The sequence below is a fragment of the Symphalangus syndactylus genome, chromosome 2 (assembly GCF_028878055.3).
Source record: "Symphalangus syndactylus isolate Jambi chromosome 2, NHGRI_mSymSyn1-v2.1_pri, whole genome shotgun sequence".
NCBI lineage: Eukaryota > Metazoa > Chordata > Mammalia > Primates > Hylobatidae > Symphalangus > Symphalangus syndactylus.
Window position 1 is genome coordinate 60,684,215 of NC_072424.2, and position 14,694 is coordinate 60,698,908.

Genomic DNA, 14,694 nt, shown 5'->3' on the forward strand with positions numbered 1-14,694 from the left:
AAAACCACAGTAAGATACCATCTCACACCAGTTAGAATGGCCATCATTAAAAAATCAGGAAACAACAGGTGCTGGAGAGGATGTGGAGAAATAGGAACACTTTTACACTGTTGGTGGGACTGTAAACTAGTTCAACCATTGTGGAAGTCAGTGTGGCGATTCCTCAGGGATCTAGAACTAGAAATACCATTTGACCCAGCCATCCCATTACTGGGTATATACCCAAAGGACTATAAATCATGCTGCTATAAAGACACATGCACACGTATGTTTATTGCGGCACTATTCACAATAGCAAAGACTTGGAACCAACCCAAATGTCCAACAACGATAGACTGGATTAAGAAAATGTGGCACATATACACCATGGAATACTATGCAGCCATAAAAAATGATGAGTTCGTGTCCTTTGTAGGGACATGGATGAAACTGGAAAACATCATTCTCAGTAAACTATCACAAGGACAAAAAACCAAACACCGCGTGTTCTCACTCATAGGTGGGAATTGAACAATGAGAACTCATGGACACAGGAAGGGGAACATCACGCTCTGGGGACTGTTGTGGGGTGGGGGGAGGGGGGAGGGACAGCATTAGGAGATACATCTAATGCTAAATGACGAGTTAATGGGTGCAGGAAATCAACATGGCACATGGATACATATGTAACAAACCTGCACATTGTGCACATGTACCCTAAAACCCTAAAGTATAAAAAAAAAAAAAAAAAACTTCCTAACTTTTCTATGTAGAAATAATTTTTTCTTCCTTTGAATTCTATAGCACTTAATCTGTACTTCTTCTATAGCACCATTAGTTTTTTGTTTAAATTACAATGTAATTGTTTATGTACAGCCCCTTTCCCCTCAGTGGAGTTCTAAGTTTTCTGAAAGAGGTATTTATGTTTGGTTCTTTCATACATTTCCTAAGTTTCAAGTGCTAAGCAAATGTGGTTACTTGTGAGTGACTCAATTGATTTTATTTTATATTAATTTTACATATTTTATTTTATATAAATATGTCCATTGAATAAAATTATATTTGTGGTAATATATTGATATTCGCTTTAATGGTTAATTCTAAATCATTCTGCTTTTCTTCTCTGTTTTCTTCAGTACTCATCATTGTCTATTTTGCTACATTGAGATTGGTTTTCTTTGGTAGAAACCTCTAAATTCCAAATGAAATTAATTTTACAGGCATAGCTTGATATTTTTGCGATAGAATAAAATAATGTTCTACTCTATTCTAATAAAACTATTCTCTTGCTCACCAATGTTTTCTGATGATTAGTACTATGAATACCTGAAGTGTTGTAATTTCCTCTCTATTTATACAAGAATATTTTGATCTGTGTCTATGGTCCCACTTAGTGCAATCTGCCCCAGATTGCTTTAATTTGTTTTAATGGCAACAAACACAAGGATAGAGCACTAAAGTATGATTTAATGTTGAGTTGCCAAAGCACAGAACAGTCGTTGTGTGAATTCCTACTGTTGAGAAAGGAGATTCATTCCCAAATCAGGAATATGATGGACGTGAAAGTAGCATTCCAATATTTTCAAGTATTAGGACAAAAGGAATTTGAGTATCAAGGAATGAAGGAATTCAAGACCAGCTGTATCAAATGAAAAACAAAGAATTCTCTCTGCAGGAGAGACTGGCAGTTCAGGAATTCTTCACAGGTGATGCAGTGAGCAACACCGGCCTTGCATCCATAGTAGATACAGTTTCAGTGCCCATAAAAAGTGGAATAAGAGTAGTTGTATTGCCTATCTTATTTGAGAAAGGACAGACTTGATGGAATTAGTTTATAAACATGTGACCAGAAAAATGCCACGTGTAAAAAAAGAAAAGACTTTTTAATGTATTAATGAAATAATATTAATCATGAAGAATTTAAAAATATATATGCCCAATATTATTGATGTGACTGAATTTTAAACTGTTCTTGGGTAAACTGTGTTAAAAGTGTCCCTAAAATATTTTTCTTAAAATGGCCTGACACTTATGATAAGCACTCGTTTTGCCACCAATTATGTTTTGTTGCTTTTCAAATCCATTGAAATGTATTATTTTGGTTTATTTTACTTGTAACACAATTTGAATATTTGCTTTTAGAAAAAAAGTCAAAAATGATTAAAATTGCCCAAAAGACTTTTTTAATAGACATTTTATTACAAAACAACTGTTTAATGACAAGCATAAATGAATTTGACTTATACAAATTTAATTGTCTTTAAACACGTGTGAATAAAATACCTTGAAATTATTTGAAGATATTTAATCCACTGAAAACACAGCTGTGTTCACTCTGTTATGCCTTAAGGATCTTAGACATTCCTAAGTTACTAAATTATGGTTAAATATTAAAGACACTGGTGTGTAGTGTTTGATTTATTTTCTGTCTTCAAAAGAGGTTTAAAGAAAAGGTTAGAACAAATTGCTGACTGTGAACTGATAATTCACCTGTCATGATTATGTCAATTGGCTTTGTTTGAAGGGGAACTGAGTGTAGGTTGAAAGTAGGTGGAAAAAATCTTATTAGAACAACTTTTGTGTTGACTAGTTTCAGTTTATCTTAAAATAAATTTCCAAGAACTAAGAACAGTATCAGAAATATGTAACCAGCTTAGTGATTACTTCTAATGCTTTAAATCTCAAATAGAAATGGTATCTGATAGTTCACGGAAAAAGCCTTCTGAGCCTTTCCAGAGTGTTGTCTCCAAAAACTCCAGAAATTGTGGAAGGGATAGAATCACATAAATAGACTTAAAATGTGACAAGTAAATACTTTTGAGCAAGAGCAAATGGTAGATTGTACTTTTATAAACTTTAAAACATGCACATTAAAAGAAAAGTTGCCTACTTAAAATACTTTTATATAGTTAATGTTGCTCATAAAAGCCAACTTTCTGTCACTTTGTGAAACTCAGTCTCTGATTATACAACATCTTCATTCTACTGGCTCTTAGTGTTCTATTTTAACAGTGTGTAAAAGAATTTAAGGGCATGATTCTTTTGCAGCTTCACAGTTTGGTTTCAATTTGATTATTGGTTAAAAATAAAATAACTATTGAAATAGAAGTGTTGGGAAATGTGTCACAAGAATCAAGGCAGAGAATACAAAATTCTGAAAGTAGGTACCACATATTTATTCTGTCAATAATCTGTCCTCAGCCAGGATTGTGTGAAATTTTCTCTTTTCATAGTCTTAAGCATTCCTGGTGGAGACATCACTTCTGGATGATTTGGTATTTCTGAGTTTGATGCTTTACTGTCATCAATAAAGGGGAAAGAAGGTTTTGTAACAGAATATGAAAGAGAAGTTCAGTGACATTTAACTCAACTTGAATTGTTCTTAATTTTTAAAAAGTTACATAATGTTTAATACATCCAAATGAATATGTTTAACTTTCATCTGGAGTATAAAACAAAATAAAATGAACACTCTCGAACCCATAAGTTAAACCGAAGTCTAAAATATCACCCTTTGCTTTACAATACCTTACGTGTTTCTTTGATCATGTCCCCTATTCCCCATTCCCAGAAAATTACCAAGATCATGGATTTTGTGTTTATTATTATCCCTGTTATTTAAGAAATATATTTGCTACATAGGCATGTGTTCATAATAGAATATTATTTAATTTCACTTGCTTATGAGTTTTATATAAAGCATATGTGTAGATGAATTTTCAATCAAAAATTTATTTCTAGGATTAATGAAATTTTATATAGTTATGAGTAATTCATATTTACTGATCTGTAATATTTCACAGTAATATGTCACAATTTATTTATTCATTTGTACCAGTCATGATTCTGACGGGCAAACAAAAGCCACTCTATATTTAATAGTTATAACCCACAATTCAAGGCTAATATAACTGTGGGAAGAAATGAGGGAGGGGTCTTCGGGAAAGTTCCACCAACAGGACATAAAGATTGGAGCCTAAAGCCTCAGAGCACAGGGGAGAAACCAGAGATCCAGGATATTCTGTGAAGCCTGTCATGATCACAGAGTGGAAGTTTGGGGAAAGATTTGCAAAACTTGCCAAGACCAACAACTGGGAATTTGTGGACAGGTCTACGGGGCTGCTGCATCCATGTAGTGATCACTCACATAGAAGTCAGCAGAGCACCACGTCTCATCTCTATGACTTGAGAAGCCTAATGGACTCCAATTCATGTCCACCTTCCAAATTTGATGCAACTTCTTGATATTGACAAAACCCACCACAAAAGTGAACCTACATGGAAAGGGATCTGAAAAGTTGTTTTGAGACATAAAAATGCTGGCTATGATGTGGAGTTGACAACACACTATTCTTGAATTTATCATCGTTTTTCCCCACTATTTTTGCTCTTGTAAAGACTGAGACTGAATACTCTGGTACGTGTGCCAAGATTTCTCTGGATGATATATCTAGGAATGACATTGCTGAGGCATAAGGTAAACGGATGTACAGATTGACAAGACACTGCCACTATGGTTGTATCCATTTACACTCCCACAGGCGCGGATATGTTTCTCCACACTCTGGCCAATGCTTGATGTCTGACCTCTTCATAGTCATAGACCTCTTATATAGTGTGTGTAAAATTATGTCATCATGGTCTTAAATTTGATTTGTTTAAATTATAATGCGATTGAATTTCTCATAAGATTATTCCATTCCCATTCCTCCTTCAATGACACATTTATGATTTTATCCTTTATCTATTAAGTCATTTTTCTTTTCCTTAGTTCTATATTTGTTTTTGTAAACTACTGCTTTAATGGTAACATATAATGTCAACCATCTTCAGATTTGTGATTTATGTTTTCACTTACTTTGTGGTGTATTTTCACGAGCAGATATTCTTAATTTTAATCAAACTTTTATTTTACAGTTATTGTATTTTCATCATTTTAAAAATATTAGAAAATTTTCTTCTAAAAGTTCTAAAGTTTTATATTTCACATCTAAGTCTATAAACCATCTAGAATTTAGTTTTTCTGTTATGATGTAGGAATTAATTTTATTTCTCTTACTATGGATAGCCCATTATGCTATATATTAGGTAGTTCCTTCTTTCCTTAGTATTTTAGTTTCCTATTGCCTCTGTAACAATCACCACAAACTTAAACTTCATGGCTTAAAACAAATCAAATTCATTATTTTACAGTTGTGGAGTTCAGAAGTCTGAAATGATTTCTTTGAAGCTGAAATCCAGGTGTCTCCAGGGTTGCATTCCTTCAAGAGGCTCTAGGGGAGAATCTGCTCCCTGACTTTTCCACCTCATAGAAGCTGCCTTCATTCTTTGGCTCATGGCCTCCTTCCATCTTCAAAGCCAGCAATTGCATCACTTGAGCCCATGATATTGCCATCACATCTCCTTCTCTGACCCTGCTGCCTCCTTCTTCCTTTTAAAAAGACATTTGGCACAGCTGGGTAATCCAGGATAATCCCTCATCTCAAGATCTCTAATTTAATCACACCCATATAGTTTTTTATGTAGAATAACATATTTACAGATTCTTGGTATTAGAACATGGACATCTTTAGGGGACCATTATTCAGTCAGTGATCTGTAACACTACCTCTGTCAAATGTTATTTTAACATACACAGGAGTCTGTCAATGGATTCTGGATTCCATTGCTCTATTTTTCTATCTGTGCCACAAGACTGGATGCTTCATACTGTCATAATTAACACAGCTTTATGATGAATCTTGATATGTGAAAGGAATAATTCTTGACTTGTTCTTTTGCTTCTGAATGGTTTTGGCTGTTCTTGGGCTTTCACTTTTTTAAACAAATTTTAGAACCAACTAATAAGTTGATCCAAACTCTATAGTGATTGTAATTAGAATTACATTGGATCTGCAGATGAAATTTAGAAGACTAGAAATCTATATGCCATTGAGAATTCCTATTTATGAACACAATATATCTCTCAACAAAATGTATTTTATACATGTTCTGTGAAGGTTTGAACATCTGTGGCTAAATTTATTTCTAGAAAATCTAGTTTTTAAAATTCCTATATAAATGGTATCTCCCTTAGAAAAAATTCTCTAATTATATGCTGCTGGCATACAAAAATACAATTAACCTTTTTTGTATAACAACACCTTGCTAAGTTCTCTTACTAATTCTAATATTTTTATGAAAACATTTTGTTTTCTATGTATATATTTATATAAATGGCATTTTTTTTTACTTTCTGTTATTTATAATATTTATCTTGTCTTAGTAGATTGTTTGAGTCATTGGTGCTGAATAAAGTGTCAAGAATGTGCATCTTTATGATTTTTTAAATCAATAAATCTACTATTCCTATGAATTTTGAATAGAAGCCTTCTATTGACTGATGATGTTTCCTTTGTTTTTCAGATGATGTGAGTTTTTATAATGATTAAGTTTAAATTCTATCGAATCATTTTTCCAAACAAATAAAATGCTAGCCTTTTTCTCCATTAATTTGTTAATGGGTAAATTACAATTAGAGGTTATAAATCTTAAAATACTTGTATACCTATGATAAATAAAAGTCATGAAGTATTTTGTACATACAACAGGCCTTGGCTATGATACTATTTTGCCAAGTGCGTTTTTTCATGTCATTTTTTTTTCTTTTATGAGTGGCTTTGGTCTATACATTTCCTTTTCTGATTTGGTTTTGGTATGAAGGTTATATTCTCCTCCTGAGTTCTTGGATATTTCTCCATTTTTTTTCTCTGGTGCATAGATTGGAATGATACATTTCCTATAAGTCTAGAGATCTAGAGAGATCCCTTTGTGCAACTAATGGGACTGGTATTTTTTAATAGTACATTTCATTATGATTTTATGCAGATTTTATTTTTTAATACATTTTATTGTATATACTTAAGATATACAACATGATGTAATGGAATAATATAGAGAGCAAAATGTTTACTGTAGTGAAGCAAACTGACATATCCATCATCTCACAGTTACCCATTTTTTTGGGGTTTTGTTGCAAGTGCAGCCAAAATCTACTTAGGATGAAATCCAAATACAGAACAATTTTATTACCTATAGTCTACATGGTGTACACCGGGGTCCCCAATCCCTGGGCTGCAGACCTGTACTGGTCTGTGACCTCTTAGGAACCGGGCCGCATAGCAGGAGGTCAGCAGCTAGCAAGCCAGCATTACTGCCTGAGCTCCACCTCCTGTCAGATCGACCCTGGCATTAGATTCTCACAGGAGTGGAACCCTATTGTTAACTGCGCATGCAAGGGATCTGGGTTTTGCATTCCTTATGAGAATCTTAATGCCACATAATCTCAGGTGGACAGTTTTATTTCAAAACACCCTCACCCTCCTCCACCCCCACCTCCACCCTCCTCCACCCCCACCCCCACCCCCACCAGTGGAAAAATTGTTTTCCACGCAACTGGTCCCTGGTGCCAAAAAGGTTGAGGACTGCCAGTGTACGCTCTGTCTCTAGACTTGTTCATCCTACATATCTCCTACATTTTATCCTCTGACTTAAACGTTTCCTTATTTCCACCCCAACCCTGGTAAACAGTTTCATTTTCTCGGTATTTATTTTTTCAGATTCCATATATAAATGAGATCATCCATATTTTTCTTTGTGTGTCTGGCTTATTTCACTTAACATATTGTCCTCCAAGCTCATCCACATTGTGTCAAAAATGGCAAGATCTCATTGTTTTTCAGGCTGAATAATATTCCACTATATTGTTTCTTTATCCATTTGTCTGTCAATGGACACTTAGATTGTTTCCATATCTTTAGTATCATGAATAATGCTACAATAAACATCAAAGTGCAGGTATCTTTACAAGGTGATTTTTATTTCTTTTGGGTATATGCCCAGGAGAGGGATTGTTGGGTCATATAGTAGTTCTATTTTTAATTTATTTAGAAATCTTCATAGGATTTTCTGTAATGGATATACCAATCTACATTCCCATGGGCAGTCTACAAAAAGTACCCTTTTCTGCTCACTCATGTCAAAATTTGATATCTTTTGACTTTTTGGAAATAGCTATCCTGATAAGTGTGAGGGTGAGGTGGTATCTCATAGTGGTTTTGATTTGCATTTTCTTGATGATTAATGATGTTGAGCATCTTTTCATATACCTGTTGTTTATTTTTATGATTTCTTTTAATAAGTGTCTAGATCTTTTGCCCATTTTTAAATCGGTTTTTCTGCCATTGAATTGTCTTAATTCATTATAAATTTTGAATAATAACCCTTAGTAGATGTGTGCTTTGCAAATATTCTTTTTTCCCAATCCAGAGGCTGTTGTTTCAGTTTGGCGATTATTTCCTTTTCTGTGAGGGAGTTTTTTAGTTTAATGTAGTCCCGTTTATTTGTTTTTGCTTTTGTGGCTTGAGCTTTTGGTACGACATCCAAAAATTCTTTACCAAGGCCAACCTTCAGAGGTTTCGAACTTATGTTTTCTCAGAAATAAGTCTAAACATATACAGTCAACTGATTTTTTTTTCCAAGGGCACCAATAGAACACAATGAGGAAAGGATAATCTTTGCAATAAATTGTGCTAAAAAAAACACTGGATTTCTGTATGCAAAAGAATGAAATTGGACCTTTATCATATATCATATGCAAAAAATAACCCAAAATGGATGAGACCTAAATGTAAGAACAGAAATTATGATGTTATTTCAAAAATATTTTTACCTGAGTTTTTATTATTTCATTTTGTTTTTCACATTCTCAATTAAAATGCTATTTGCATACAATGAAATAATAGTTCCTAAGAGTGCAGCTTGATAAATTTTGATAAAAGTATACCTATACCTCCAACAAATATAGAGCAATTCTGTCACCCCGGATGTTTCCTTCATGCCACTTTCCAGCCAGTTCAACTCCAGGCTCTGTTCTCAACAGACAACCACTCTTATGAACTCTAACACCATATATTATTTTTGCTGCTAGAATTTTGTAATAGTGGAACCTAACATAATGTATTCTTTTATATCTGGCTTCTCAAATGTCTGTTAGATACAACCAGGTTGTTGTGTCAATCAGTGGCTAGTTCCTTTCTGTTTACATATAAACTTGTTTGTCCGTACTTCTAGGATGAGCACTTGTTTACATCTGGCTTAATGGTGATTGTGAATAAAGTGTCATGAGCATTCACGTGCAAGTTGTTTTATGAACATATGTTTTTACTTCCCTGGGATAAATACTTAGCAGTTGAATTACTGGATCATAGTGGAACTGTAAGTTTAACTTTATAAATAACTGCCAATCTTAAAATGATACTACTGTATCATTTTAAACTGCCAACAGCAATTGCACTAGTAATTACACATCTTCATCAGCATTTACCATGAGTTTTCTTTTAGTTTTAGCCATTCTGGGGTATGTATATATGTGTATGTGTGAGATTTACCATTGATTCGATGAAGTTCTTTATAGATTATCGGTATTAGTCATTTTTCAGAAGCAAGGAGTGTTTTCTCTCATCCTGTGGCTTACCTATTCAATTTTTTAATGAGTGTTTGCATCAGTAGGGCTTTTTTTTTCTCATCCCCCCCTTTTTTTTTTTTTTTTTACTTTAAGTTCTGGGATACATGTGCAGAATGTGCAAGTTTGTTACATAGGTATACACATGCCATGTTGGTTTGCTGCACCCATCAACCCGTCATCTACATTAGGTATTTCTCCTAATGATATCCCTCCCCTTACCCCCACAGGCCCTGGTGTGTGATGTTCCCCTCCCTGTGTCCATGTGTTCTCATTGTTCAACTCCCACTTATGAATGAGAACATGCAGTGTTTGGTATTTTGTCATTGTGATAGTTTGCTGAGAATGATGGTTTCCAGCTTCAACCATGTCCCTGAAAAGGACATGAACTCATCCTTTTTTATGGCTGCATAGCATTAAAAGAAATGCTACCACATTTTCTTTATCTAGTCTGTTATTTATGGGGATTTGGGTTGGTTCCAAGTCTTTGCTATTGTAAATAGTGCGGCAATAAACATATGTGTGCATGTGTCTTTATAGTAGAATGCTTTGTAGTCCTTTGGGTATATACCCAGTAGTGGGATTGCTGGGTCAAGTGGTATATCTGGTTCTAGATCCTTGAAGAATCACCACACTGTCTTCCACAATGGTTGATCTAATTTACACTCCTACCAACAGTATAAAAGCATTCTTATTTCTTCACAGCCTCACCAACATCTGTTGTTTCCTGACTTTAATAATTGCCATTCTAACTGGCATAAGATGGTACTATCACCAGAATGAACAGGCAACCTACAGAACGGGAGAACATTTTTGCAATCTACCTGTCTGACAAAGGTCTAATATCTAGAATCCACAAGGAACAGAAAAGACAAATTTACAAGAAAAAAGAAATATCATCACAAAGTGGGTGAAGTATATGAGCAGACACTTCCCAAAAGATGACATTTATGTGGCCAACAAACATATGAAAAAAAGCTTATCACTGATCATTAGGGATTTTTTTAGTGCTCTTTGCTTTCTAATTAAGTAATCTCTTCATAGCCTAGGTTCACAAAGGTTTTTCTAATGCTTTCTTCTTAGAATCTTTATAATTTTAGTTGTCACATATAGTTCTATGATCGATCTCAAAATAAGGTTTGCCTACATGTCAAAGAGGTCATGAAAGATTTTTTTTTGTTTTTTGTTTTATTTTGTTCTTTTTCATACTGATATTCAATTTTTTCATTACCATTTGTTGAAAACACTTTACTTTTTAAATTTGGTTGCTTTGGCACTTTTGCTGACAATAAATCGACCACCTATGTATAGGCATTATACCATACCGTATCTATTTACCTATACATACAACAATCCATACTCCAGTAAAAAATTGAATAAAAGGGGTAAGAGCAGACATCTTTCTTTTTATCCTGGACTTGGGGAAAAAAAAACTGAATTTTATACCATTAACTATGGTGTATTTCTTACTGAGGGATTATGGCAGAAGAGAAGAGAAGAGAAGAGAAGAGAAGAGAAGAGAAGAGAAGAGAAGAGGAGAGAAGAGAAAGAAGGAAAGAAAATCTCTGATATAGAAAGCAATTTTACTTAGTCTTACTTATCATTGTTTTTTATGTTCCCAAGATAGTTTTTGGTGCATTCTATGTTCTTTGTATTTTTAGTTTAATCAACGAATTATGGCACAAATTATTACCTCAGTCATTCAGTTTTGTAATGTTCCTTTTAGTAGCTAACATAAATGCTTTCATAACTGCTCTTAGTTCACTTGTTCTTATTTATGTTTCAAGATGATTAAGCAAATTATGTGGAACCCCAGAATTTTTTATTTAGACAAAGTGTTTTGTATTTATGCTTTATAAGTACTGTTTTTTAACCTTTATATGCTCATATCTTTTATTTACGAAAACAACTCTTTAATATAGACAATGTAAGATTGAAGAAATATTGAGTCCCTTTATTCCTGATTATGAAAGTTGTAATAGAAAGTTATGGTCACCAGACAATGCTTAACAAACTTGAATATCAAATTTTATTTTAGATATTGATTTAAAACATCGATTTTAAAATATTGATTGCAAACTTTTACAATTTTGAACGTTTATAGACTTATGTTAAAATCATCTCTTATTTCAATAATATAGTTTGAGAGAAAAAGCCTTTAGATTTTCTGTAAACCAGCATGATTCTCCTTAATTTCTTTCCTTAATAAATGATTCATTTGATTATATATGTAAATGATATTTTCAACATACTTTTCACTTTGGCATTCTTTTAAGAAGAGATATAGCTTTTAAAATGAGTGTTGATTAGATATCTGAAATGGTTTGGTGTGTGTGTGTGTGTGTGTGTATTTATGGCATGACTTTCTTCTCGGTGGTAAAGTTTGAAAAACCTAAAACCCATCAATTACTCTTGGTGAAAATAATCACTTTATTGTACCTTAAAACAGACATTCTACTGATTTTGTTTCCTAGTTCAATTTTGTGGGGAAATTGCTTGGACCAAGAGGAAACTCCTTGAAGAGGCTACAGGAAGAAACAGGTGCTAAAATGTCTATCCTGGGAAAAGGATCAATGAGAGATAAAGCTAAGGTACTGAACTTTGAATCTAATATTTAACACATTCAGGAGGTTACCTGTAACACTGATGGCCAAATTTACAAGCACGCCTGAATGGCTCTTTCACCATTTCCTATGATTTCCATTTCCTGGGATCGCCCTGTGTCACTTTCTGCTATCTCCTCTGTCTTCCTAAAAATCAATTATTGGCCTCCCTTCTTTTTCTTTTCAGAATGTATATTCTATATTTTCATTTTCTTTAGTCCTTTGTGTAGGTTGCTGTCAAATCTTTTCACTTTTTCTGTGTCCTCTGTAGAATGTTTCTATATGTCTGTGTTCATTTTCTTTAATTCCCTCGCTGGTTCCTTTTTCTTTCTTCAATCATATCACCTAATAACATCCATTGTATCAGTCTCTCATTTTATCTCTCTGCTCTATTTCACCTTGATCCTCTTACTTGAAGCAATTTCAAATACTTATCTGTAAATCTAAGAGAATCCTGCTTATTTCTTGAAATGTTTCAATGATATTAAACAACTCACCTGACCCTCAAAAGAACAATAAGTTAAGAGATATATCAAGTTTGATGTTTGAAATGATTTATTTCACATCTGTACTACATTATTTCTTATTTTATAAAGTGTTAGCAATTTTCTCGGTGTTAGAATTCAGTGTTTGGGGGAAATGACAATTTGTAGAGATTTATTCCAAAAGGATGTTTGAGGATTCACTGCGAAAGGCTGGATGTGTTTGGTAGTATCATTTGAGAAGGCCACACTTGTATGACTTGGTAATGTTAGTATGGAGAGTGAAATGTTCAAATATTTATTTCTGACTATAAGAATCCTTAGAAAATTGCTCAGGAGTCCTGTATCTCTGTTAATGAGACATATTAAATGAGGAAATTTATAGTGTGAAATGTCACTGAACTGGTGAATATATCATACATAAAGTATCTTTACTGTAATAAGTCTACATTAGGAGATTTAGCAAAACCCTCTATTTGGGTGCTTTCTTAGAATGGTTCAATAATCAACTGTAGAAAGTCACAGATGGAATGATTTTTACTAGCCCTTTCTTTGGATAACTTTTGATTACTCTGTACTGTGTACAATTTCAGCAATGACTATATCCTTGCCAATCCTCCTGCCTCCAGATTCTCTGATTACATTTAAAATAAATCTTACAAATATTTAAGAGGTGAGCACACCAGCATCTAGACATGAGATAAGCTTTTGTCCCTGCCACAAGTTTAGATTTTCTTTATATAAGAAGAGAAAATGACACATAATAACCTATGCCTGTACTTTCATGTATTCTTTAATATTGTTTTTGTTATGAATTTCCCAAATACTTCATACTGTTATAAACTTCATATTGTGTGTTTTTATGGTCTCACACATTCTTTAAGATTTCAGTTTGTCATCATCTCCCCAGCATGGCTTCTCTGAACTCCTATAATAGGCTAAGTCCTCTTTTATCACTTAACATATTTTACTGTCTCTGTTTATCTCCAGGATGGAGAACTGTTCTAGTTAGCTTTGCACATGCATAATCTTCATATAGTATTTCTATATCTTTTAAAACAGATGGATGCAAATTTTTAATTCTCATATATTTGGACATTTTTTCCTGTTCATAAAGTTTTAAACTAAATTTCTTTTTCCCTGTGAGCATGTTAGGTACCAGCAAAAGTACTGGAAAATCCAATAGGAAACAAATTTGCTTCTATTAAGTTTCCATTAGGTTTAATTTACTAATATTACCTGTTACTTACAATTCAGTTTCTTATTACTCTTTGTGTGATCCATCATGTTTGACTATGATTTGAGTATTTTCACTTCTTACCAACTTAAATAAAATAACATATTAAATAATAACAATAGATTGCACTGCAAAATATTTTTTAGAATTAAGATAAGGCCTTTTTTTCTTTTTTTCTTTTTTTTTTTTTTGTTCCACTTGCTTGCTTTTGAATGATAAGGTCTTAACTTTCTCAAGTATTGGACACCTAGATGAAATAAAATCACAGGCATGGATATGAAAAATTTACCTTAGTAAACACTTGGTTAAAATAAAAAATAAATCCTTGGTAAATTATTGATTATGATGCTGTTATTTTGCCTCTCGGCATCATGACATGAACAGGAAAGAAGATTTTACATAATTTTGTTTTTTCTAATTATTAAATAAATCACATGGGATTGTGCAATAAAAGTGTATATGTGTGCATACATACAAACCAGCATATGTTCATGCATTAATTATTTATTGAACACATTTTATGTAATTCACAGTTCTAATTTATAGTCATGAATACAAGGTCTTCCTCTCTTAGAGTTTACATCCCAATGGGAAAGACAGATAATAAATACATGAATACATTTTATACTTTTAGGAATTGATAATTTTTATGGATTTAAATGGAACAGAAGCAGGGAAAAGAGGTTAATGGTGTTGGGAGCAAATTTTGATACAGTGATCAAGTAGAAAGAACACTGGAAGATGAGAAGGAGCCAAACATAGAAATATCAGAAAGGAGAGAGAATGCCAAGTGCGAAGGCCCTGAGGGAGAATCTGTACTTTTTGTATAACCATAGCTGTATCTAAAACTATTATGACAACTATAGCCATATATTCATTTAATGAATATAC

The 14,694-nt window shown here is 33.2% G+C and overlaps 1 protein-coding gene across 10 annotated transcripts in view; it reads left to right on the plus strand.

Moving 5' to 3' along the window:
• The window catches only part of KHDRBS2 (KH RNA binding domain containing, signal transduction associated 2), a 656,853-nt gene that overhangs the window by 234,709 nt on the left and 407,450 nt on the right, over positions 1-14,694 (plus strand). For all 10 annotated transcript variants that reach the window (XM_055257519.2, XM_055257497.2, XM_063618794.1 and 7 more), the window contains exon 3: positions 11,956-12,072. In XM_055257519.2, the coding sequence (XP_055113494.1) occupies positions 11,956-12,072 (117 nt within the window). The remainder of the gene's footprint in view (positions 1-11,955; positions 12,073-14,694) is intronic.